The sequence below is a fragment of the Festucalex cinctus genome, chromosome 1 (genome assembly GCF_051991245.1).
Source record: "Festucalex cinctus isolate MCC-2025b chromosome 1, RoL_Fcin_1.0, whole genome shotgun sequence".
NCBI classification, from domain to species: domain Eukaryota; kingdom Metazoa; phylum Chordata; class Actinopteri; order Syngnathiformes; family Syngnathidae; genus Festucalex; species Festucalex cinctus.
This window is the reverse complement of record NC_135411.1, coordinates 7,845,400-7,869,668: the sequence shown is the minus strand read 5'-3', so window position 1 is coordinate 7,869,668 and position 24,269 is coordinate 7,845,400. Positions and strand designations below refer to the sequence as shown.

Here is a 24,269-nt window from a genome sequence, read left to right as displayed (position 1 = left end):
TTTAACAATATTGTCTAAGTTCATTCGGATTCATTATGAAAAGAAAAATATGACAACAGAGTTCCTGGACCAGTGAGGTGGTGGCCAATGGGAATTTCGGGAGTTTCCTGAATGGCTGGTCCATTCAAGGCCAGCCTATACTACTATGGGTGTGTTCGGAAACTCCCAACATTTGCGTTCGGCATAAGTTGGCATATTCGTGGCACGGATAGTGACGACATGGAAAAAAATGCTAAACTAAAAACAAACAAAAAAAACTGTGAATTAATGTTATGTTCAAATATTGTGAGCAGTTTTAATACTGCAAATTCCCCATTTTAACGACAGTCAGATGGCGTGCCAGAATTTTAATTGACAGCAGATCCTGAATATGTTGCCGTGCATTAATTCCACCACTGGCCACATGTTCTATTCATTTTACTATGACTTGACCAAGCTTGAAGCAAAGGAGACGAATTGGAATGCAATTCTTACCTGAAACCAGCAGAGGTGCTGTTGTTGAATGACAGTATCGACATTGACATCTTGAGCTACAGCCATGCTACGGCACAAGTCTTTTCAGCAACATTCTTCTGTCAAATACGAAACTGGCATGAAACAGGAGTTCAGAAAATTCAGACACATTTTCTATTAAAAAGCAAAAAGATCGCTTCATTACTCATTAATCTTCCTGACAGGTGATCAAGGAAAATTAATTCCTGATCATTAACTCAATCAAGCCCAAAAACGTGTAAAAACGTTTTTAATACTTTGTCATTCACTCCCAAAAACGTGTTTACACGTTTTCCAGGCCCATGTTGCAACAAGCTCTTTTAGTCACTGTTTTCGCCAAGAATGTGAATATTGATGAAACTTAGCTATATTCTAATGCAAAATGGAAACAGATACAAATATACTTTTTCTTCCTGATGAAAGAAGACACTAATCTTTCTTTTTGTAGGTTCCATGTTTTTATAGCAATAGAACACAATATTCTGTGGGCCTTGCAAAATCTGTCAAAAGGGGGTTTCTTCAATGAAAATGGGCGGGAGTCAATGAGTTAAATACACTGGATAAGACATTTTAAGAGGAGAAAGACTGCGCATAGAACCAAAAACAGAACTGAAAATCAATTTTTATGACTGATATCATTCCAACCACTTCACAGTTCTTGTGAAATTCTTCGCCAGCTCATTTTTTTGCCAACTTGTTTTGAAAAGTCAATCAATAATAGTCATTCTTGGCATAAGAAAAATTCCGTTACACAGGCGGAGAAGATAGGGACGGGGTTGGGGGGAGATGTTCGCTCAAGTGAGGTTGACCTTGTCTGCCAAAATCTAATCAGCATTCCTGAGCGTCTTCCTGCCAAAAAGAAAATCAATAAGATATTAAATTCTCGGGCACGTTAGATAAAACTTAATTTGACAGGACTCAGTGGTGACGTTTTCACAACAAGCTTGTTGCTGCAACCGTCAAAATGAAATGATACTTTAACGTGTTGATGGATTGATTCGATTTCAGGCAACCGAGCAAGTCTGAGACAAACTATTTTTAAAAAAAAAGGTTGATTTTATTAATGAAGATTCTTCAGTGAGATACAAAAAAAAAGCAGACAAAAATCAGTAGTCGTCTTTAGTGTTAATGTTGCTCTCCAATGAAAACCACATACAGTATTACATTTTTATTATTATTATTATTATTTTAGTATTTATTAAGCGCAGATGTGACTTTTTAGTATTGATAAAACTGTTACTGCCAGTTATGGCCAAATGAAGAAAAACACCAGGTAGCTCCAAAATTTGGGACCTTTTGTAATTTATTCTAGCCACAAAAATCTTTTTGTATAAGACGAGATTTAGCGCGACATGGGATTTTCCTTGGACAGCAAGAATAAATCAACTTCAAAGCATCTCATCTGGAAAATAGGAGAAACTTTCCAAGTCGACTGCATCAAATTATACTTCGCTTGCATTCCAAATAAAAACCCTACTGAGTATCAGTGCAAGCTACCGTTTCAAAAGAGAATAACTGATACTTTACAATTTTTATGTGAATTGCTGGAAATGACTGACATTACAAAGCACGAGTTCCCTGAAAATCTTCCGCTTCATTTCACATGGAAATAATGAAACCTGTCAGGCTCGCCTTTTGTCATTGTTTAAACGGAGCGGAGCACTACGCCGGAGCTTTGAGGTCGTGGCAAGGTGTGCCAGAAAAGTTCCGGAACTAGTATCACAAAATATACATTTCAAAACCACAATTACTCCCTACGCATCTCCAAATGAGATCTGAGAGTGGCTGCTTGACCATGACAGCATGCCTGTTCGTTCACAGTGCCCTGAGCACTGGGAATATTACATGTGGAAAACAATCTGTGTATCATTCGTTCGGTAGTTTTTCCCCAAACAAAAACGGGAAGTACAAAAACAACAACAACAACAACAAAAACCACTTGTTTTCTCAATATTCGTTCCAAAAATCAAAATGAAGAAAACGGAGAACGACTCGTTTTCCAATTCCCAATTTTGTGCACAAATGGAAGATGACAAACACGGACAACGTGAGATTTGGATGGTTTCATGGATGTTTGGATATTTTCACTTGACACAAGTTTTGTGACCCGGAAGCGATTTTTGGGTTGTTTTATCTGACTTGTGGCTCGACTTTGACGGTGGTCATGTCTTCTGGCCTCAGAGTTACCTTCTTACCGCCCGCTCAAGAGCACATAATCACCCATGTTTGCAATTCGTAGTGCACACACCCACTGATCTGTATATACAACCCCTATCAAAAAGTATGGAATCACCAGTCTTGGACGAGCACTCACTCAGACGTTTTATTCTGTAGATCAAACAGATAAAAAGCATGAAACACTCGTAAGGTCATTCCAAAGTGCAACATCTTGGCTTTCAGAAACACTAAAAGAAATGAAGAAAAAACATTGTGCTGGTCAGTAAATGTTACTTTTTTAGAGCAAGTGCAGAAATAAATATGGAATCACTCCATTCTGAGGGAAAAAATATGGAATCACTCCATTTTGAGCAGAAAATAAGGACACACCCAGTCAATTTCCTTTCCTTAATTGGGCAACTGCCTCAAATGACATCTGCTCGTTAGTCAGCAGTTAAAAAACAGTGCAGTTATCACACCTTGGAGGGCTGCTGGACCAAGTGGATTGGCAAGAATCATGGCTCCAACAAAGGGAGATGTCTCTTGAGACCAAAGACAGGATTATCAAGCTTCTTAAAGAAGGTAACTCTACACGTATGGTTGCCAAAGATGTGGGATGTTCACAGTCAGCTGTAAAGAAGATCTGGACCAAGTACAAACAGCATGGGAAGGTTGTTAAAGTCAAGCGTACTGGTAGGCCAAGGAAGACATCTAAGCGTCAAGACAAACAACTAAAGGCCCCATGTCTTGAAAACAGAAAATGCACAACAAGAGAAATGAAGAAGAAATGGGAGGAAGCTTGAGTCAATGTATGTGACAGAACTGCGCAAAATCGCTTCAAGGAAATGTGATTTACATACAGGAAAGCTAAAAGGAAACCATCACTGACGCTTCAACAAAAAATAATTTTGAGTGAGTGCTTGTCCAAGACTGCTGATTCCATACTTTTTGTTCGGGATTGTATTACTGGATAGCCGATATCCCATACACGCCCATGCAAGCCGTTGAAGCCACAGGGCGGCCATCTTAACCACTCTTATCTCGCGAGCAGATACTTATACGTACAGATTTTAGACATACAACTCGTACGGTCTTAGTATAGGCCGGTGGGCGGGCGTGGGATTGGTGGTTGGTTGGGTGGTCATTATTTTTTTTAACAAGTGGACGGTATGCGCTGCTTTGAAGACCCCCTTTTTCTTTTAGTGCATATCCAGTAATATATACAGATCAGTGCACGACCACGAGGCAGATTAAAAATAAATAAATAAATTGCTTCCGGGTCACGCAACTTGAGTCAAGTGCAAATATCCAAACTGGGTGAAATGTCCCAAATTGCCCGTTGTCCGTGTTTTCTATTTTTACGCAAAATCAGAAAACGAGTCATTCTGAGTTTTCTTCATTTCGTTTTTGGAACGAATATTGAATAAACAAGTCTTTTTTTTGTTTGTTTTTGTACTTCCTGTTTTGTTTGAAAAAAAAAAACGACTGAACGAATGATACATGGAGATTGAAAACTTGTAGTTTGGATTTGAAACCGTTTGTGACAACCAGTCCTGCAACGCACCTCGCATCTCGGATTACAGCCGCGCACCCCAAAAGTAGCACAAGTTGGAGTTCAAACAGAAGTTTCTGGATGGCCAAAAATCGCACAGCATTTTATCGCCGCCAAGGGAGGCACTTGCAGCAGTAAAAGGAGGATCTCCTAGTAATTAGGGAAGCTCAATATTGTCGGTTACGAGCAGTTGGAGACAAATTTGTTCTTTTGATTCAGCGGTTCATCTATAATCAGGGCACGGCATCTTGCCAAATTGAGGAAGTAAAACATGCTTACCTACCCCAAAAAAGGGGGAAGGAAGCTGTGGGAATTGGATGGCAGGAAATAAAAAAGGGACGGAAAAGGAAGGAAGAGATGAGCACGGTATTAATAATGTATAAGAAGAAAGGCACCCGGGTGGCTGATGCAGCAGCTGTCTGGTTTCGGAGAAGGGGAGGCGCCCGCGTGCTTTAAACATCAATCAGTCCTCCCGGCAATGAGGCGGTGATGTAGTGTCACGCCAGGAATGAAAGGGGGGGGGAAGAGAAATGAAAGAAAGCCCATTATATCACAGAGGATCCATTCGGAACGGCCACCGGGGCTTACGGGCTTATCACTCACTTATCGGCGGGACTGCGAACGGCCACAGAAACTACCGTCAGTCAGAGCGCTACGCAGCCCGGAAGCTAATGGATGTTTCCGCAGGGAGGGCAATTTGGCGAATAGCAAAAAGTTGGGAGACGGTATTATGTGGGATTGTTAGCCACGATATGACGGTCATGGGGTGTAATACGCGCTGACAGCCGAGATGTAACATTGTCATCTCTCAGCAGCGCCGGTCGCCACCAATCAGACGGGTCCCGTCTCGCTTTTTTCCCCCCTCTGTGGCTGGCCCAGCAGTTTGGACACAAAAATAGACGAAATATGCTGAGCAGAACATCCGCTAAAAGTGATTAAATTCTTATTCAAGGACTCGCTTCTGTGCATGCTTAGGCTGGAGTTACACTACATGCTCCAAGTCACAAAATTCCCATTTTTTTTTTTACTCCCGAGTGTTTTAACTTTCAAATCTTCACATTTCACAGCCACAGTTGAGCACATTGCAACCAAAAGGCAATTATTTTACAAGCACACGTCATCCGTATGTCTAGTATTAGTGAGTCAAATTTGGGAGCAATTAGACAAAGTCTCTAGGACAAGTTAGTGTTTAATTGAAAATGGACAAAAAATACTTTTATCACATGCCCCACCCACAACCAAAGATGAAATCTAAAATTTTCCACAAATGCCAAAATGAAAACTAAACTTCTCTCTCACTCGCCCTTTCCTGTCAAGAGCCATTTTAGGTCAAATAAGTAACAAAAAAAATCTTGTGTGGTACCGCAAAGGACTTGAACATTGTGATGAAGGAAACAGTGCCCTAATTAGAGCTGCACCACAACACAAAAATATGACAGCAGCATCCAATACGTAGACAATTTACTTCTACCTTTTGTCTTCAGTTTGTGGTTTATTTTTCTTTTTGAATTTTTTTTAATACATTTTTAGACTTTTTCCTTTCTGTCAAAATTCTTATGGTAACTCTACTTCCTTTTTTGGACATTTTATGGTTACTTGTTGAACATTTTCTTTCCTGCCTTAAATTTATGGTAAGTTTCTTCTGTTATTGGACATTTTAGTTACTTTTTAATGTTTTCTTTTCTACCTTTTTTTTTTTTTTTTTTTTTTTTAAATTTTCAGGGTTTTTTTTGTAGGCAGTTCCAGTTTATGGTAATTTTCTGCCTTTCTTTTGTCATCCATTCATTTAAAGAACATGTAAATAATAATTTATACTAATATATACATTTTTAGAGACGCACAGGAAGCCAAATCAGGCCCGCGGGCCAGATCAGGCCCGCAAAGGGGTTTCATCCGGCCCACGAGATGATTTTGTAAAGTAAAAAAATAATAATAATAAAAAATTTGTAATGCCGGACTAATTAAGCAGCCGGCCAGAATCAAAACATATAAATTTGTAATTTCACAAACAGTCCTCAGATGAGCAATGCAACTTTTACAAGGAATCATCCTGGATGTCATTTTACACGCAACTTAAAGCTATGTTTTTATTATTATTATTATTATTATTATTATTTTATTTTTATTTTTTTAATCATAGACTGACAAACATGTTAAATATGAAAACAATTCAATTACTAGTAAGGATTAGCGTCCTTTTCACGGCATTAACTGCTCCACCCAATGCATTCTGGGAACAATATATATGCAAAACAGGTCGATTTCCGGAACGTATACCGGCAAAGTGTTTCCGCGTTCCATTTGAATTTGTGTTATTTTTCGGAACAATATGATTACAGTTGAGCTCCGTAATTTAGAGCTGGTCCATGAAAATCTGCGCATAAATGAGGGCAATCGTTTTTAAGTTATATACCGTTATTTTACCAATGCGGCCCACATGGTAATATATTTTCCTCCATGCAGCCCCTGAGCTAACATGAGTTTGACACCCCTCGACGACAAAGCGACATGTGTCTCCAGAGCTGCAGGTTGCAGAGCCCTGGTCGAGTGTCATCCATGTGTCGAGATTACTGCCTCCAAATGTGGCTCGTTCGGGTGAATTCCTAAGTAATATGTCGTCAAAGTATGAGCTCTGAAATTTGTCCACAAAATGGCTGCTTAGAGTCCTTGAGACTTGTTTTGTGTGTGTCCTACTACAAAGTGAGTATTTTGGTTTTTGGATGGGGGTAGGGAGACCTGTTTGGAACCCCTAAAATGTTTACCTGGAGGCACTGGTTTGGGGAAAAAAAATGAATGAGCTCACCCAAATAAAAATCTGCGATAGAGTGACTGTAGTTCGGGACCACTGTAGATAATCAGTAATTGACTAGACCTGTAATGTAAATCCAGCCTTAATAATGCAAAGAAGCACTTTTGCATGCAAACCGCCCTGTTATAACTTAAACACAAGCCAGTTTGAAAATAAAAAAAAAAAAAAAAATATTGACAAATGTTTCAGTTTAAAATACAAACAGGTAAGGGTGGTCTCACAGTTGTGTTGTCGTACAACTTTCAATACGGCTTTATGAAAGGCTCCTCCTCGCCCTCGTCGTGTCTCAGAAGATGTGCTTGAGGTGCTGCATGCCGTACGTCTTGAAAAACACCAGCAGGATGAGCGTCCAGAGGCCGAGGATGAAGCCATCGGGAGGGTGCCAGTCTTTCGGTTTGGGCTTCTACAGGGGACGGTGGATGGAAGTTGGAGGTCATATGAGGTGGGAGGGAGAATGCGGGTTAGTAATAGTGAGCATATTTCTCCTGTTGAGGCTACTGCTGATTGCGCTGTCATTCACACAGGCAGGCAGGCAAAAGCAGACACGCGCACGCAAACACACACTCGCATCATCGGTACACCTCCCTTGCCTCGTGTTTGTCCCGTTCACTGGCACATCATCATTTTGTGTACGATTATACTTTTAAATCTCCTCTTCGTATTAAAACACGCATCACAAGGAGCACATTTATATGCTAATGCGATGGCAATATTCCGCACCCTGATGAGTTAACCTCTTAAAAAAAAAAAAAAAAAAAAAACGGTGAGGGGAGAAATAGAAACACGGGGACAAAGCTATACATACACAGAGCGAGCAAGCACTTAAGAGATTTCTGCTATTCCTCATCCACACAAGCTGACATTATCCGATCAGAAGGTGGTGGCATTTTTTTTTCTTCCCCATCCATACAGACTGCAAAACTTGGCAGACAAGCACTCGGGAAGGAACATGGTGCATGAGTACACCAAAACGGGAAAAGTGTGGTGTCTGTTTGGCAGGACAAGGGGAGGGAGCGCGGTAAACATCGACACTGCAAATGGAGATAACGCCAGGCTGACAGGCGGAGACCAACTTGCTGCAGGAACGTTTACTTAGAAGTGGTACGAGTCGGAATTTGGGGAGCCATTTTTGGGGGGTTAAATAAATATGATGGACCTCTTTAGGTTGGGTCCACACTTGATGGTTTGGGTTAACTCGATCACGATTATCCTCGGTGCGGCTCGCTTTTGAAAGCTACCATCTAGTGCTGTTACTATCGAGTCTTTTTAGAATCGATTAATTAACTAATCAGATTCATTTTATTTTTGCATTCAAGTGGATTACAAAAGGATCCTTTTGGGGGGGGGGGGGGGGGGGGGGGTACTGTCATGACTTGAGTCATGCAGGGGTAATGTTTGGGTCTTGTCTCATGTCTGGGGTCACGCCTGGGTTAAACTATCATGTCTGATAATTGACTTTATTTGAGCTGATGATTTGTTTGAGGCAAATATCTGTTTGGTTTTCTCTGAACCGATACAATCGGCTTGTAACTAGGGAATGTCAAGGTCTCTTTCATCTCTCTATATGGTCAGGACCAGTCGGCAGCGAATCAGATGGGTCCAGGTCAGTCCGGTATCAGCTCCTTATATGGTTAGGAACCAATCCGCAGCGAATCGGATCAGTCTTCTTTCATGAAGGACTACAGGAAGCAGTGAACAATTACTGTTGATATGCTGAAATCAGAGAATTTGGACAATTTTAAATGAAAAAATGGCTCAGAACGATTACTCGATCATTAAAAATAGTTATCAATTAATTTGATAATTGATTACTTGTTACTTCATTTTGACAGCTCTACTACCTATTAGGGCTGGGCGATATGGCCAAAAAATAAAATCTCAATTTTTTTTCTGTCATTCTGGACGATTACGATTTTAATTAAAACAAAAACAAAACAAAAAAACTACTCACAGCTTTTGCTCAACTTAAAAGCCATACATAGCTTATACAAAAAAAATACTTATGGCTTTTGCATAACCTAAATGCCACAACTCAATTCTTGCTAGTCCAGTAAAAAATGGAACTTGGACGTCTCTAGCCGTCAATGGCAGGGAATGAGTTCGATATGAATGCTACACAGACGTGATACACAAGCGTGTTCTCCAAAAAACGAGTATGAATACTTAAGTTTCGGTCAGTGGCAGCCTGATCATTGGCCACCAATCACCATCTGCTTATATCAGTGGAAAAGTACGGGACTGGCACATGTTGATCAATGCCACATGCAACGATCACATGCAGCTTGTACTTTGCAATTTTTAAATCATGTCCTTGATATTTAAGAAGAATTGATGTTGCATGAATATATGTATATTTAGCGATTTTGGATTGAAATTAATCGAATTTAAAAAAAATATAAATACAAATACCCCAGCCCCGCCCCTAGTAGCGTCCCCTCCCCCTTAAAATTGCATGTTACAGATCAAACCAGTAATTGAATCATAATATCCGTATTACATAGGCCATAGACCAAAGGAAATCGGAAATACACAACGGTAAAGTTTGGTACAGTCGTCGCACTCTTCATGTCTTCTCAGCTTGTACACCATGTATATAAAAAGTTTGATACAATTGTTGACATATCAAATTTCATCACAAAAAAACGTCACATCCATGACTCTTTCTAAACATGGTAAATATGCAAAGTCTCGCTTCATTGGTTTCCGTGTGAAAGACAGATTACTAAACGGTTCTATTTTTAGCTCTCTTAGACTAACAGACAAGATTTTGAACGCCTCCTGTCAACCTTCCCTGAAGGTAGCCATTTTTAGCACAAAAGACTGATTATTCCGCCATCTGCTAACAATCACCATCCAGTGATCCTGACGCATTCAGTCAGCTTGACCTTGACATCTTCCCGGAGAAGCTGTTAGGAAACGCAATTGCTTAAAAGCCGACATTCACAAACGAAAGCAAACTGTTCTCGACAATGTGCGACAATTAAGGGAGGAAAATTATTGGTTAGGGAAGCAAAATTCACAGTTCAAGTGCCTACGTATGCAATAACCGGCTTGTCTTCACAGCAAGTTACGTGACGATGCTGCCAATTACCATTGTCAGAAGACGCAAGCCATCAGTAAATCTCACCAATGTTGGACTGCAAATATATTTAATTGCTCAATCAAGAGGAATCAATGGAGCTTCTCTCCGTGCACTGAATGCAAAATGACTTCTAAGTTAGTAAGACCACGTAAGCGGGGAGCTCAGGGCAAGGTTGAGTGTCAAGTTGGCAGTTTTAAGGTGCAAAAAAAAAAAAAAAAAAGTTGAAATTAAACTGCAGATGCACTGTGGTGATTCCGAATGGGACGTCAGTTAGTAGTTTCTGAGGAGGTTCTGTACCATTTAAAGCAGGGGTGTCAAACTCATGTTAGCTCAGGGGCCGCATGGAGGAAAATACTATATTACCAAGTGTGCCGCATCGGTAAAATAACGGTATACAACTGAAAAACGTCAATTATACGCAGATTATCGCTATTTGTGTAACTGTAATCATATTGTTCCAAAAAATAATACAAATGCATAATGACGTTATAAGGACGCTAATCCTTGTCATATCTATTTGTGTTACCAGTAATTGAATTTGTGTTGTATTTATTAACACGTTTGTCGGTCTATGATTAAAATAAAATAAAATAATAATGACAACAACAATAACAACAACAACAATTAAACAAACCGTAACTAAGTAGTTGGCAAAATAATGACTTCCAGGACAATTTCCCCCGTACAAGTTGAATTGCTCATCTGAGGACTGCTTTTGAAATTACAAATTTGAGATATTTTGATTGTGGCCGGCTGATTAATTAGTCCAACATTAAAAAATTATTATTATTTTTTTTTAACTTTACAAAATCATCTCGCGGGCCAGATTAAACCCCTTTGCGGGCCTGATCCAGCCCGCGGGCCTTATGTTTGACACTTCTGATTTAAAGAGTAAACCAAGTAAGTGATTCTCAAATGGTAGGTACGAATACCACTTCACTGCTGAAGTACAGTTCAGTTGTATTTAACATTTGCATTTAGTTTTTAAACATTTACGTAGAAAAATTTGGACCTTTCTGTGTAATAATTTTTTAAAATCATTTTGTAGGTACACGACTTATTTTACATGGCTAACAGCTTTTTTCTTTGGCGGTGCTGGTGTAAAATATTGGAGAACCACTCATCTGTAAATGAATTAATATTTTGTTTTCATTATTTATTTACTAGAGTATAAACAGACATTTTATCTTTTAACATTTGAAAGGTCCTTGAGAATTTATTTATTTATTTTTTTAAAGTTTAAGAAATGGTGTGTTTGAGTGTTTGCATATATTCATGAATGAACCTCCTCTGATGCAGTAGCGGAAAGACATTTTGATAGTCACTTTTTCACCCCATGAAAACTCCTACGTGGGTTTGTCCCATTTTAACCCATTCAGGAGCGCGTGACCGCACTTCTCCCGTTAAAGCCGAGAGAGCGGATATGTTATATATTTTGTTTTGACCAATTCTTGGTCTCTTAGCCGATTAAATGTATCAGAATATGCACCAGAGGGTGACGTGGGCCTCGTAGCATGTCCTAGAATTTTATTCCAGCATTTATGGTTGATGCAGATTCGCAGAGTTATGAAATAAATGGCACGATTGACGACGGCGCGGGAGGACTTAAAAATCAGTGAATCCAATCGACAGTGGCATATTATTAAGCAATAGGTTTTTAGACAAAAAAAGATGTTGAAAATTTTGACCACTTTGGAATGGATGACAAATAATTACCAGTGGATCCCCCGATGTTATTACAACTGCGCTGCAGTGTTGAAGGCAAATATACGGAGTTATACACCCGCAGATGCAAAATTTGTTTGTTGATTTAAAAAATATATATATTGAAGGTTTAAAACAGGGGTGTCAAGTCTAGAAGTGCCGATGTCGATAACCGATAAGTTAGCCGATAATTGTTTGCAAAATTAACTTGAATACAAATGTACTTTCGAGTCCTACTATAAGTCTAACAAATACATTGAAACATTGTATAAACTTTGTATAATGTTACAATGTATGTAAAGCACCATGAAGCTGAATTTTATGGACATGAGCCACAACCACAACAGATGGACCAACGTGGCACGTCTATAATTATTGCTGGATTTCTTTACTATCTGGTTTATCTGTATGAAATCAAATTGACGATAATTATCAGCAGATTTCGCTATTATCTGTTTTATCTGTGTGACGCCAAATTGGTTGATAATTGCCGATAATGATCGGCCACCGATATTATCGTGCATCCCTAATTGTGAACATTCATCAGCAGTGAGTGCTCAACTTCACAAAGTTTTATGCAGGACAGCGATAAATACCGATATCCAAGAACGATGAATAATGCACGAGAGGAAATATTGATCGACTGCATCATAACACTTTTGTCAACCTCTTGGATGGGTTAAAGAAAGGTGTCCGCATATGGATGTGATGCAAGTATATGATCGAGGAACAGGGGGCATTGGATATACATTGCCGTGGAAAAAGTATTTGCTCCCTTCCTGATTACTTTTTCACGGCACTGCATATGAATAAGCCCGAGGAACACCGCAATGTACGCTCTGTATATTAAAAGTTTACATTCTTAGCTTCACTTACAAATTAGTTGGCCCAGAGCTATGCCGACGATAATCTACTTGTATGGGAACTTGGTACACAATCACGTCCTCGCTCCACTATGAGCGAGCTCTGGTAAAGCTCAAGAAAGCCGCAGAGGGCAAAAACCCACGAACGCTGACAAGACAAGACCCGACTGAGAGCGTGTGACCATCAGGAGCGGTTGACCCGTGCGCCTTCCGTGGGGGAGGACGAGCGCACGGGAGACAGCGCGCCGGCGACCCCGAGCCGTGTCGGCAGCGCTTGCTCGCATGCGAGAGAGGAACATATGGCCTCAGTTGAGCAAAATGGGCAAGTAGTTAGCACGACAATAAACATTCTCGCTCTGTGCCCCCTTTTTCAGGCTTGTGCTGTCACGCGTTCACGGTGCTTCGTTCGCGGGCTTTTTTTGTGACGCGCACTGCTGTCAGTGCTTTTTCGCGTGCCAGTATGACCCTTTTTCACGTTCTTGTGACACAGGCTGCTGTCATTACTCTTTTTTTTTTTTTTTTTTTTAAGGCTTGTTTATAACAACACTGCCGTCCCACCGCTCTCACTTAATGCCCCTTTTTTTTTGGCTTTCGTACACTGCTGTTACACTTCTGCTCAATATGCGTATTGATATGGATTCTTTTCACATCTTGTATACGCATATTGCATGGTGCACTGCATAATATTTTTATTTAATAGCAAAAGTGCATTAAAAAAAGAAGGGCAGGACTCAGTAACCAAGGATACATATTCAAAGATGCCTTAATATGTAATTTATGGACAAGAGACATACACAAATTTGAAGAGGAAAAATGTGAGTGTGAAAGGGACATTTAAAAAAAATATATTCAGCCGGTAGATGATAAAACGAGTGAAGGGGGGAGAGGAAGGCTGCCTGCTTGGTGACCTTCACTGATTGAACCGTTGAGTGAAGCAGCCTACCTCCATTACGCGGGGGCTTTGTGTTGCATATTCAATCCGACGGTAAAAATCAATTAATGGCAAAGCCATCAGATTGATTGGAGATAATTAACAAGAGATGCTGACGGTCGTCTGAAACACCTTGACGAACACGACTCCAAGGTCGAGAATTTATGTCAGGAGAGCATCGCAGGCGTAATTTTGTTGTGCTCAAAAGCCTTGACGTTGACATGCTCGCCATCAGTTAACGGGTGTCAAAAGTATGAGGATTTTGATTTTTCTGGACAGAATTCAGAATTATTCAAAAGGCGTACTCAGTTTCCACAAAGACAGGAAGTTTAATTCCTTCACACTTTAGCCTCACACCTAATCTCCACAAACAAATACAATGCAGCCATGGTGATTTAAAGGTGAACCAAACTCAAAATGCCTTTGTGATATTCTGAATATGCACATTTTCTTTATCAAATAATGTTTACTTAAAGGCCCAGTCTGTCGTTTTAACTCGGGAAAATGCACTTTTTAAATACAAGATTTAAACTACAAACTACTTCTCAATTTACAGATCTGGGCTTCTCTTAATTTCTGGTGGTGATTTTGTCCTAAACCCCCACCACCCCAGCCTGTATTTTGCCATTTTGTGTTTGTTTTGTAAACAGCGGGACGTTTTTGTGGAAAGACAGTGTTTACACCCTCCAGCCAATCACAGAGCGGGTTGGGGGTATGTGGCGTGTTGCAAACGGGGCCGGGCGAATTTGTTGGCTGCGTGACGTCACTCCCGTGGATTTTGACAGCACACACAAGATTTTTTCACTCACTCACTCACTCACAGAAGCTTATGTGTGAATGAGTGAGCGTGGTTTCAAATTGCCGCGGGAGTGACGTCACGCAGCCGACAAATTCGCCCGGCCCCGTTTGCGACGCTCCACCCCCCGCTGAGAAGTAGTTTGTTTGTTTAAATCCTGTATTTAAAAAGTGCATTTTCCTGAGTGAAACCGGCAGACTGGGCCTTTAAAATACTACGTATACTGGTTTCTATGGATCTCACTCTGCCTCATCGATCCTTCCCTCCTTCCTCTCTTTAGTTTTTCCTCTGGTCTCTTGAGATCTCGTTAATTTGTTGGAATTTAGAGGCTTCTGGGGTTGGCGTAAGACTTTGATTTTGTAACCATGGGGAAGGCAGGAAGTGTTTGGTCGGTGCTGGATTTCACTTTGATTTATCTTTCTTTTCTTTTTATCTTTTCTGACCTTTTCTCTGGTCTCCTGACCATTTGAACCTCACGACTCTGGCGAGACTCTGAAGTACCTGGTTAAGGTGAAGGGTAATGGGATTTCTATAAGGTTTTAGGTGAATTAATGAGTATAAATGTATACGTATATTTGCACGCACACACACATACACAAAAAAAAAAAAAAAAAGCAATGATGATAAGACGTTGAATCGGTAAGACTACCGAATGAACAATTCTGAGCTCTTTTTTAAAAATAAAATAAAATAAAAAATAAAATACTACGTATTTATTCAATCTAAACTATGCCTAAAGGGACACTTGACTCATTGAGAATTTTCAGCAGTAAAAAGTTACTATTTTGTCGATAATTCATATGGTAACTTCAATATTTTACATGTACAATTAATACCTTAAATAATTAATTTTTCTACTTGCTGTCGACTGATGACGACATCACCTGTGTTGAGGAAGTAGGTGACAACCAATCGTGGCTCAGTTTACTAACCAAACCCAGAAAACAGATGAGCCATGATTGTTCGTTACCAACTTCCTCAGCACAGGTGATGTCATCATCAGTCAACAGCAAGTAGAAAAAATACTTTTTAAAGGTATTAATTGCACATGAAAAATAATGAAGTTATCAAATTCATTCTAGACATAACAACTTTTCACTGCTGAAAATTGTTCAATGAGCCACATATCCCTTTAAAAAAAAAAGAGAGGGAAAAAAAACTCACTTATGAGGGCCACCATTTTAGGTTTTTCACTCTCACAAGAATGTGACGTTATGTTCACCAATTCCTACCTGCTTAATTTAATAAGGAAAAACAAAGCTACATTCAATTTCATGCATAAAAGCTACGTAAATCAGGATCCTAAACGTCATCTACATGCACTTAGTGAGTTAGAAGCTCACCTAGTTCTTTTTGTGGCTCTCTTTCACATCAAGAAATTGATGTATAATGCTTTTACTCTTTGCTGCACTTCTGATGGCCGCTGTTTTTTTTTTTTTTCCATCTCAGCCATGGTACACCAAGCCACCAAATTATTAAATCCATCACAATGTATTCTTTCTTTAAACATGTTTGTTTTAAGCTCCTCTTAAAAGCATAACAATTCAGACCATTTAAATGGTTACTGTTGCATCATCATCCTTGTTTATTTCAAAAAACCTAACAACTATCGATGTACCACTTTCCGAAAAAGAATACAGGGCTGCCTTGAGATGCGAGTACCCGACTTGCCAGTTTTGAGGTACCAGCGTTCGTTGTGACAATTCCTTGCATTGACTTACGAGCAAAAATTTGAGATATGAGCACTGCTTACAAAAGCAGCAGCAGAAGGAACTGAAGCAAAAATGTGACTCAAGCAGTTTAATTCTTCTCAATCTATTGACTTTTGAACTGTTATTACTGTAGTTGTGCTTGAGTTTACATAGCGTAGTGGTATTTAACCTTATGAGCACACTGTATGGTGAGAAAATGGTTTAATCTCCATAAAATCCCAAATACTGTGGGAACTGTTTTGACTATTTTCAGAGATTGAAGTTGACATGAGTAGAGATGTTCATGTGAATTTTGGGGGCGATTCATAGCATTTTTGTGTCATTAAGCAACATTTAGCTTTTGTACATTTACAGCACAGTTGACGGTATTTTTATGACCATGACCTAATGTGCTATTTTTTCTTATTAGAAGAAAACATTTGAAATTAGTTGTGTTTTTTCGGATCATTAATTAACACATTAACGGCATTTGCATTACTTTAATTAGGGAAAAATAATTTGTGACATTGAGGTACAAGCGTAGTCACAAAATTAAATTACTTGTATCTCAAGGTACCCCTGGATGTTGTACATTAAATATGTATTTTTTTTTATTAGTACAGTGTTCCCTCATTTTCCGCTGGGGTTAGGTTCCAAAAAAATACCCGTAATAAATGAAATCCACAAAGTAATTAGCTTTAGGTTTTACATTTATTAAAAATGTTTTAAGGCTCTAAAACACCTCACCACACAGTTTATACACTTTTCTCATCTTGACATTTACATTTCTCTCTTGTTTACACATTCTCTATGTTACAATTTTCATAAATTTTATAAAATAGGTACATTACTGTAAAAAAAAAAAAAGCTAAATTAAATTGCACTAAAAACAAATCTGCAATACAGCAAGGTCACAAAAAGTGAACCGCGTTATAGCGAGGGAACACTGTATATCGTCTAATATATTATGAATAGTAATATACTACTATAAATAGAATAAAATACATTTACTTCTTGTAATTTGTGTTTGATTGTTTTCATCTGTGTGATGAATATTACTTGTGAAGCACTTTGTGACGTTTTTGTCTGTAAAAGGTGCTATAGATAAATAAAATGTACTTCCTAATAGCACTATCCGATCTTGCATTCAATCTACTCCTGTTTACAGAAAAGCACTTCCATGCTTTGCATTTTCTTCATTTACGATGTATCCAATGTGAACCAAACCAAGACCAAATGAGTTATTCTCATACAAAATGTATTTACTTATTGTTCCAAAACGCCATCATTTTCCATTGCTGCTGATTGGTCGATGGTAACAGAGGAAGCTCTTTCCATAACACTTTTCACTCGGCTGAGCTGAAATCGGTCCGGCTGACTGACACTGTTGTGCCGTTTCCACACGGAATTCCTCTTTCCAGAATTCTTTCGGAATTCCAACGAGCCACGTTGTACAGTGAGCGCTAATCGAATAAATAAGAGTGGGTGGCGAAGGACTCTGATCAGCAACATCCCACGTCCACTTTGAAAAGTGTCATTGTGCGCCCGGCGCGACCGACGAAGGCGGTAAGGAATTCATTTTCACCGTTCGCATTTTCAACACCCTAAATTCCCTGGAGGCGTATTGTCAAGCTGCTGTAAGCATAAATAACAATTCTGAAGCCGGCGAACAGCATGCCAAATAATGAAAAAAAGTACAATACACAAGAGAGAAGTGAGTGAGAGTTCTTTCCAGCAAATGTAGTGAATAAGATGGGATGAGAGGAGGGTGGGGTGGGGTTGGGGGGGGGGGCTTCATCCTGCCACCAGTGACAGTACATTAATCAAGACTTCACACACACACACGACTTTCATAAAGCACAATCCCCGCATATTCGCTGTCAGTCATTCTGATGCCTTCCCTATTTACAAGTCTGCGCATACTCTCGTGGCAAACAGGAAAATGCTTTGCCGAGCGCAGAGAAGACAATCAATGATTGGATTTGTGTTTGTCGCCACGGGCGGCAGGCCCTCTTGGGCATACTCAAGACATCAAATCGGTGCCAAGCTGGCTCACATCTTACTTCATCGCTCGAGTGCGTCTGAATTCAAGTGCAAAGATGTCTCATCCAGGGATTCTCGCAGCACGGCGGCAAAATCTGAGGGAGGGGAGGCTGTCAATGAGCTCCAGGGGACGTTGGTCAGATGACCCTGAGTGCAGATGGCCGGATATGAGGACCTGGGGGGGGGTGGCTCGAGCAGTGAGGCGCACGGATATAATCAAACATCTGTGGCAGGGGTCACTGGGGTGACACAACCTATAATATGTATGCATTTACAGGCATGGGAACGACTGGGATATAAATCAAAGGGCCTGTAAAATGCTAAACTAACGAGCAAATACGAGAGAACTGCTGCACTGAGGAAAACTAGGACCTTGAAAATTACCGACGGACTTTTGCAAAGGGACACCGAGGGTGACCAACGTGGTGGTCGCCCCCGAGGAACACTTCAGTAGCCCGCGGGGCTATATTGCTATTCTGCAAATGAATAAATAATAAATAAAGTCACTTATAGCTGAGCTGTTGTGACTTAAAAAAATACATACTGACATTGGAGTTAATTTATCCATCCATCCATCCATTTTCTTGACCGCTTTTTACTCACAAGGGTCGCGGGGGGTGCTGGAGCCTATCTCAGCTGGCTTTGGGCAGTAGGCAGGGGACACCCTGAACTGGTTGCCAGCCAATCGCAGGGCGCACAGAGACAAACAACCATCCAAACTCATAATCACACCAAGGGACAATTCGGAGCGCCCAATTAACCTGCCATGCATGTCTTTGGAATGTGGGAGGAGACCGGAGTACCCGGAGAAGACCCACGCAGGCACGGGGAGAACATGCAAACTCCACCCAGGAAGGCCGGAGCCTGGACTCGAACCACAGTCCTCAGAACTGGGAGGCAGACGTGCTAACCAGTCATCCAACGTGCCGTGGGGTAAATTCAGAATCAACTATAGAATATTTCAACATTTTAGTACTACTCAAAGGTTAGTACTGTACTGTAGTGCACAACATAGTAGAGTTGACAAAATTAACCGATTAATAAACAAGTAATCGATTATCAAATCGAATACTATTTTGATAATCGAGTAATCGTTTGGCGCCATTATTATTATTATTATTATTATTATTTATTGAAAATTGTCCAAATCCTCCGATTTCAGCCTATCAACAGTAATTGTTCTGATTTCTGTAGTCCTTCATGAATGATGAATTATCATCTTCTGTGTTCAATCAAAATAAGACAAACATCTTGCAAACATCTGTTTTTACTTTGGGAGAATAATGACGAAACTGGTAACATAGTACAACATCAATCCCTACCTTTCTTTTAATCACTAACATCAATTACCGGTTAATAAACAGTAAATGGGGGTGGGGGTGCTAATTGAACAAATAATTGATAGATGAATCGATTCTAAAAATAGTCGATAGTGACAGCATTACAACATAGCATTCATGCTTAAACAAGCTCGCTAGCTCGCTAGCCAGCCAGCCAACGACAAGAAGATTTACCCCCAAATAATTTCCACAAATTAGCCCTTTACACCAGAAGTACTCGATAAGTAGTTCAAAGTTTCAAAAAGGTTAGTGACAGTACCATTTTTCCTCGATGGAAATTCAACAAATGTGTGTATTACTGAAAGACAGATGTCTTCCATGATGAGAAACTCCAGTTGAGGGATTTGTCCTAAGTGGATGGGGCACCCGAACACACAAATTGGAACACAAAGTCGACTTAGAAGCCAGGCCACAATCTTGTTTCTGTTCATTTTTGGTTTTCATTTCAGGTTTGAGGTGAAGGCCTTGATTCAGGGCGAGGCTTTAGTTTGTCCAATGCGTTTTTGGAATCATATTAAAGATTGCTCGCTGTAAATGACATTCATTGTCAAGTTAAAGTGGAATAATAAAAAAAGCACGTTAGGAACGACCTCGTCGAGAATCTTATTGGAATGCTAATTGATGCCATTTTCACATAACGCAAGATTATGAGACTTCACTGCTGTTTTGCCTAGCAACCGAGTTCAAATGGGTTTAAGCTAAAACTTTGAAATCATTGCGCGAGCAATGGCACTAATGAACTGATGAGAAGATTAGTTTTGTTTTGTTTTTTTCTCCCCTGTTGGGATAAATGAAGCGTCTGTTCTTAACCTGAGCTTGATTGAACCCCAGTGAGTTCAGCAGAGACCAAGACACGCACACGTTTTGAATTGGACAATTATGAAGGGTTTTGTGAATGATCGTAGAAAATTTGTCGCGTTCAAACTAAAAGTGAAGGGTGAAGGGGGGATTTATTTTCTAACAAGACAGTTGTCCAAAAAAAAAAAAAATAGTCAACAAGAATGACCCTAACCTAAATTAACTTTAGTGTGACGAGGACCTCTCATCATCCTTTAGTAGGCAATTTTGAGCAGAGTGATTATACAAAAAAGCAGCACTGGTAGAAAAGGATGTTTAAAAAAAAAAAAAAAAAAAAAAACTTTTGTTGTGTAGAGATGACTCTGCTTTGTCCAATGTGCTGCATGTATTTGTGTCTATAACGCAAATTAATCCATAAAAACGGGTTGGCTATTTAAATGCAAAGCATGCAAAAAAAAAAATCATAAATTGGAAATAAACAAACAACCACTATGTATGCGCATATTCTCCAGCCACGTCCAAGGCGCCGGATTTCACAGTTGCCCCCTTCACAGCGAGGAGACCAGGACTCGCGTTTCACAGTTGCTATCGTAGCCATGGAAACGGCACAAAAAACATCTGTCAAGGGTTGTCCTACACGACTTTTGGAGCGATCTCGAAATGAAGCCGCGTGGACGCACTCGAAGCAACATGGAAGACGGACGAGGGCGGAATGAACGGCGTGCTAATGTGTGCGCGTGTGTCATGTACAGCGGGGGCCTGTTCTGTGTGTCTCATACCTGATGAATGATCTCAGACACCGGCAGCTGATCCACATACGTGCGCGACTCCATTCGCAGCTCTTCGCTTTTGGACCTGAACCGAAAAAACAACAACAACAAATACTTAAAAAGCTGCATACTTTTTCCATGGCTATCATATCTCATAAAATGGGAATTTGTGAGAGCACAGGAAATTGACTTTTTTTTGTTCTTGTATCAATATAACAAAGGATTTTTGAGAGCATGTCCACATGGAAACAAGTTTGTGTCTTTTTTTTCCCCATTTATCATTTCTAAGTTTCATCCACAAGGAACCAGCGATTTGGGAGCACAAATACAATCTTTTTTTTTTTTTTTTTTTTTTTAATAATCAGGTCGAAAGTCAATAACTCTGTAAACACTGCCCTCGCATTTCCATGTTGTCAACACAATCAACTTTTCTGAGAGGATGACGCGGCTCTCGTGTAACTGCACTAAGTGACAAAAACAAAAACAATGGTGATCACCGTGTAAAGCTCTTAGAGCACGATTACAGCAAAATCATCAATTTTACGTCCCCACATTAGCTGTTATATTTACACATTATTCATCAATTTAAAGTGTTGAGAATAGCTTGATTATAAATCTAACTCTGAATTCTGGGAAGATATGCTAACCTGGCAATTGCCAGCTAGATATTGCGCTTCACTCAAGGGAGTTCTCCACAATATCCATCTGGTACCTCTCCATGGTAATTTGCACGGGAAAGGCGGGACATTCTGGACAATAATTCGAGCTCATCGGACGATGCGGCATTGTACACGTTTGTTTTAACCAATCACGGGTGAAAATTTCATCTTCCTTCTTGTGCTGGGCACGAATATTTTACCAGCTAGAAATGCACGAAGCGCCTCTCGCTGTTCCACATTCAACAAGGAAACGGTGAGTTATTCATTCTGCGGGAACAGAATTAATTGCAGCGTCCATTCGTCCATGTTAGGTTTGTTTGGTCGCTCCGGCGTCGGCGCTGGCTTCCTGGTTTCGTCACAGTTGGATCTGTGGAAATCAACGGGAGCGGTACAAGATGTATTCTCCGCAGTTTGTGAGCTCAGAAATACCTCGAAAATTCACCTTGCAAGAGCAAGGTTATCGATTTGCAGGAGTCGATTGAACATCTTAATGTGCAATAAAAATGAATGATGCAGGGTTTTTTTTGGGGGGGGGGAAATCAGGCGAGATGACCATTTTTAAATTTCCTAAAAAAAAAAATAATTAAAAAAAAGAAAAAAAAAAGTAGTGACTAGTGACTGGAGATTCGAGGATTCTGCCCATCAGCAAAAACCATGTTCTCGTCACATAAGCTTCTTATCTCGTATTTTGGTGATTACCTGTGACAGCAATTCAGCATTTTGATGCAGGCACACATTTCTTGAAATGACTAAAAAAAACAAATAGCTTGATTTAGTTTCCATGGGCACATTGGCCTCAAGTCAGTCTTTAGAAGTTCTATTAAATAGTCCCTTTCACACAGCCGGTAAAAGCTGTCATTTTTCCAAATAAATTTTCATGTTGTTTTGTTAAATGGCACGAAAAAAAAAAAAGGGCCATGACCTGGCAGTTATTTTCTTCCTGAGGTGGTATCGGAGCTGACAGGCAAATCGTCCTCAGTGGAAAGCTATAAACCTTTTTAAAACATATCACCATTCTGCGCGAAAGATACTGAAAACTATGGAAGGTTCAAAGTCAGCACATCAATTTTGCTGCTTCACAGCTAATATCAGAGGCAGGATGCCACCTGTGTTGAAAGGTATTTCTCAAAGTCGGGAGAGGGGTGGAAAAGTTTACACGTATTTCTCTTGCGCTAATACCCCACCTTTTGTGAGTTCTCTTTGAAAGGTTAACGAATGGTGGAAGTTAGTCGGTTTGACAATTTCCCGATTTTGGATGTAGTTTATAAAAGAAGCAGATCACCTTAGTACAAGGGTAGTGCACGATACCAGGACAGTAGTGCCAATGCCCACACGTCACCCACAGTGTTTTTTTGCAAGCGAGTGTTTCCAAATCCAATATCCTGCCTTTGCTGGATTCTGTGTAAAAGGCAAAAGGCAGACACTGCTGTCTTCTGTAATCGCTCTAAAGCAGCAATTCTGCATCAAGGGCTGGCAAGAATCCATTCAATTTGTTACAATGGAAGCACCATTCGGAACGCTCAGGTTTAATCCTTTGTTGTTTTCCCGCAGTTGTCCTTCAAATGTAACTGCGATCAATTCTTTACAACAATACCAATTACAATTTTGAAAAAGCAATGTGATTGCAAACTAATGGTTGACAACTTCAATTTGAGGTTCTTAGATGGACAAAGTAGATAAAAAAAAGAAAAAAAAGAGTGACAATTTATGAGCTCAACCAGTGGGAAATAACAGCGTCAGATAAGAAGAGAATGTCACAGCTATCATGGCTACATCTCATCAGCATGCAGGACTAATTAGGCCAAGCGCAACTCAACGACATATAAGAGCTCGTCTCACGTTATTGGAGGGCTTCGAGATTCTTCTGTTTTTTTCTAACAATTTGTGGTCTTTTCAACTGCAAATGCTCTCAGCGAGGCTCAACTTAATACAAGGGTTTCTCAGACAAAAATGTGCTATTCTTGGGTTTTAATAAGCTTCTCTTTCACTAAAATCGAAAAAACCTCAACAAGTTTCCTCAAAAAGTGCTCGAACAGACACCAGGCTCCAATTCATTCGGTGTGTTGCACTTTAGCACAATGGACGCCTCTAATGTTACACATATAACAGGTGCTGTCATTAAGTGGCTTTAAATTATCTTGGACTGACTGATATATCAAGTGTTGCAATATATTGTTAAAAATCTAGGTTTTTTTCCACTTAGAAATTCTAAGTAAATTTTAGAAGGAGACTTTTAAGGACATTTCACCAATATATTAAAAATAATTAAAAAAAAAAAATACTCAAAGATTGAGAAACAAACCCACACCCTGACTCTACCACATGAGCCATGCCATTTCTGCTGTGTGTTCGTATATTGATGGTGTCAGGCCGGGTCCTTGTGCCTTCAAGAGACCCTTTTTTGGTCTAGTACTCAAAACACTCCTTGTAAAATTTACTTAGAATTTCTGAGTGAAAAAAAGTACTTTTTTAAAGTAAATGTTACTTCTTTTTATTAACAATGTAGTATATTAATAGATCTTAATTTCAACTTTCTTGCACCATACTGCCCACTAGTACAAAGCCGGTACAGCCAGTATTTA

General features: G+C 39.8%; 1 protein-coding gene across 4 annotated transcripts in view; it reads right to left on the bottom strand.

Moving 5' to 3' along the window:
- Positions 1–927: 927 nt before the first annotated feature.
- The window catches only part of pigk (phosphatidylinositol glycan anchor biosynthesis, class K), a 38,544-nt gene continuing 15,202 nt past the window's right edge, over positions 928–24,269 (bottom strand). Inside the window, exons 10-12 of one of the 4 annotated variants that reach the window (XR_013282496.1) lie at positions 21,038–21,113; positions 7,214–7,413; positions 928–1,341 (exon numbers count right to left, since the gene is read on the bottom strand). Coding sequence is in view for 2 of the 4 variants with exons in the window: in XM_077514573.1 (XP_077370699.1) it covers positions 7,297–7,413; positions 21,038–21,113 (193 nt within the window). In the remaining 2 variants the exon portion in view is untranslated. Of the gene's footprint in view, positions 1,342–1,529; positions 7,414–21,037; positions 21,114–24,269 lie in introns of those variants that run through there. The other 3 variants (XR_013282493.1, XM_077514585.1, XM_077514573.1) reach the window with 3 other exon arrangements.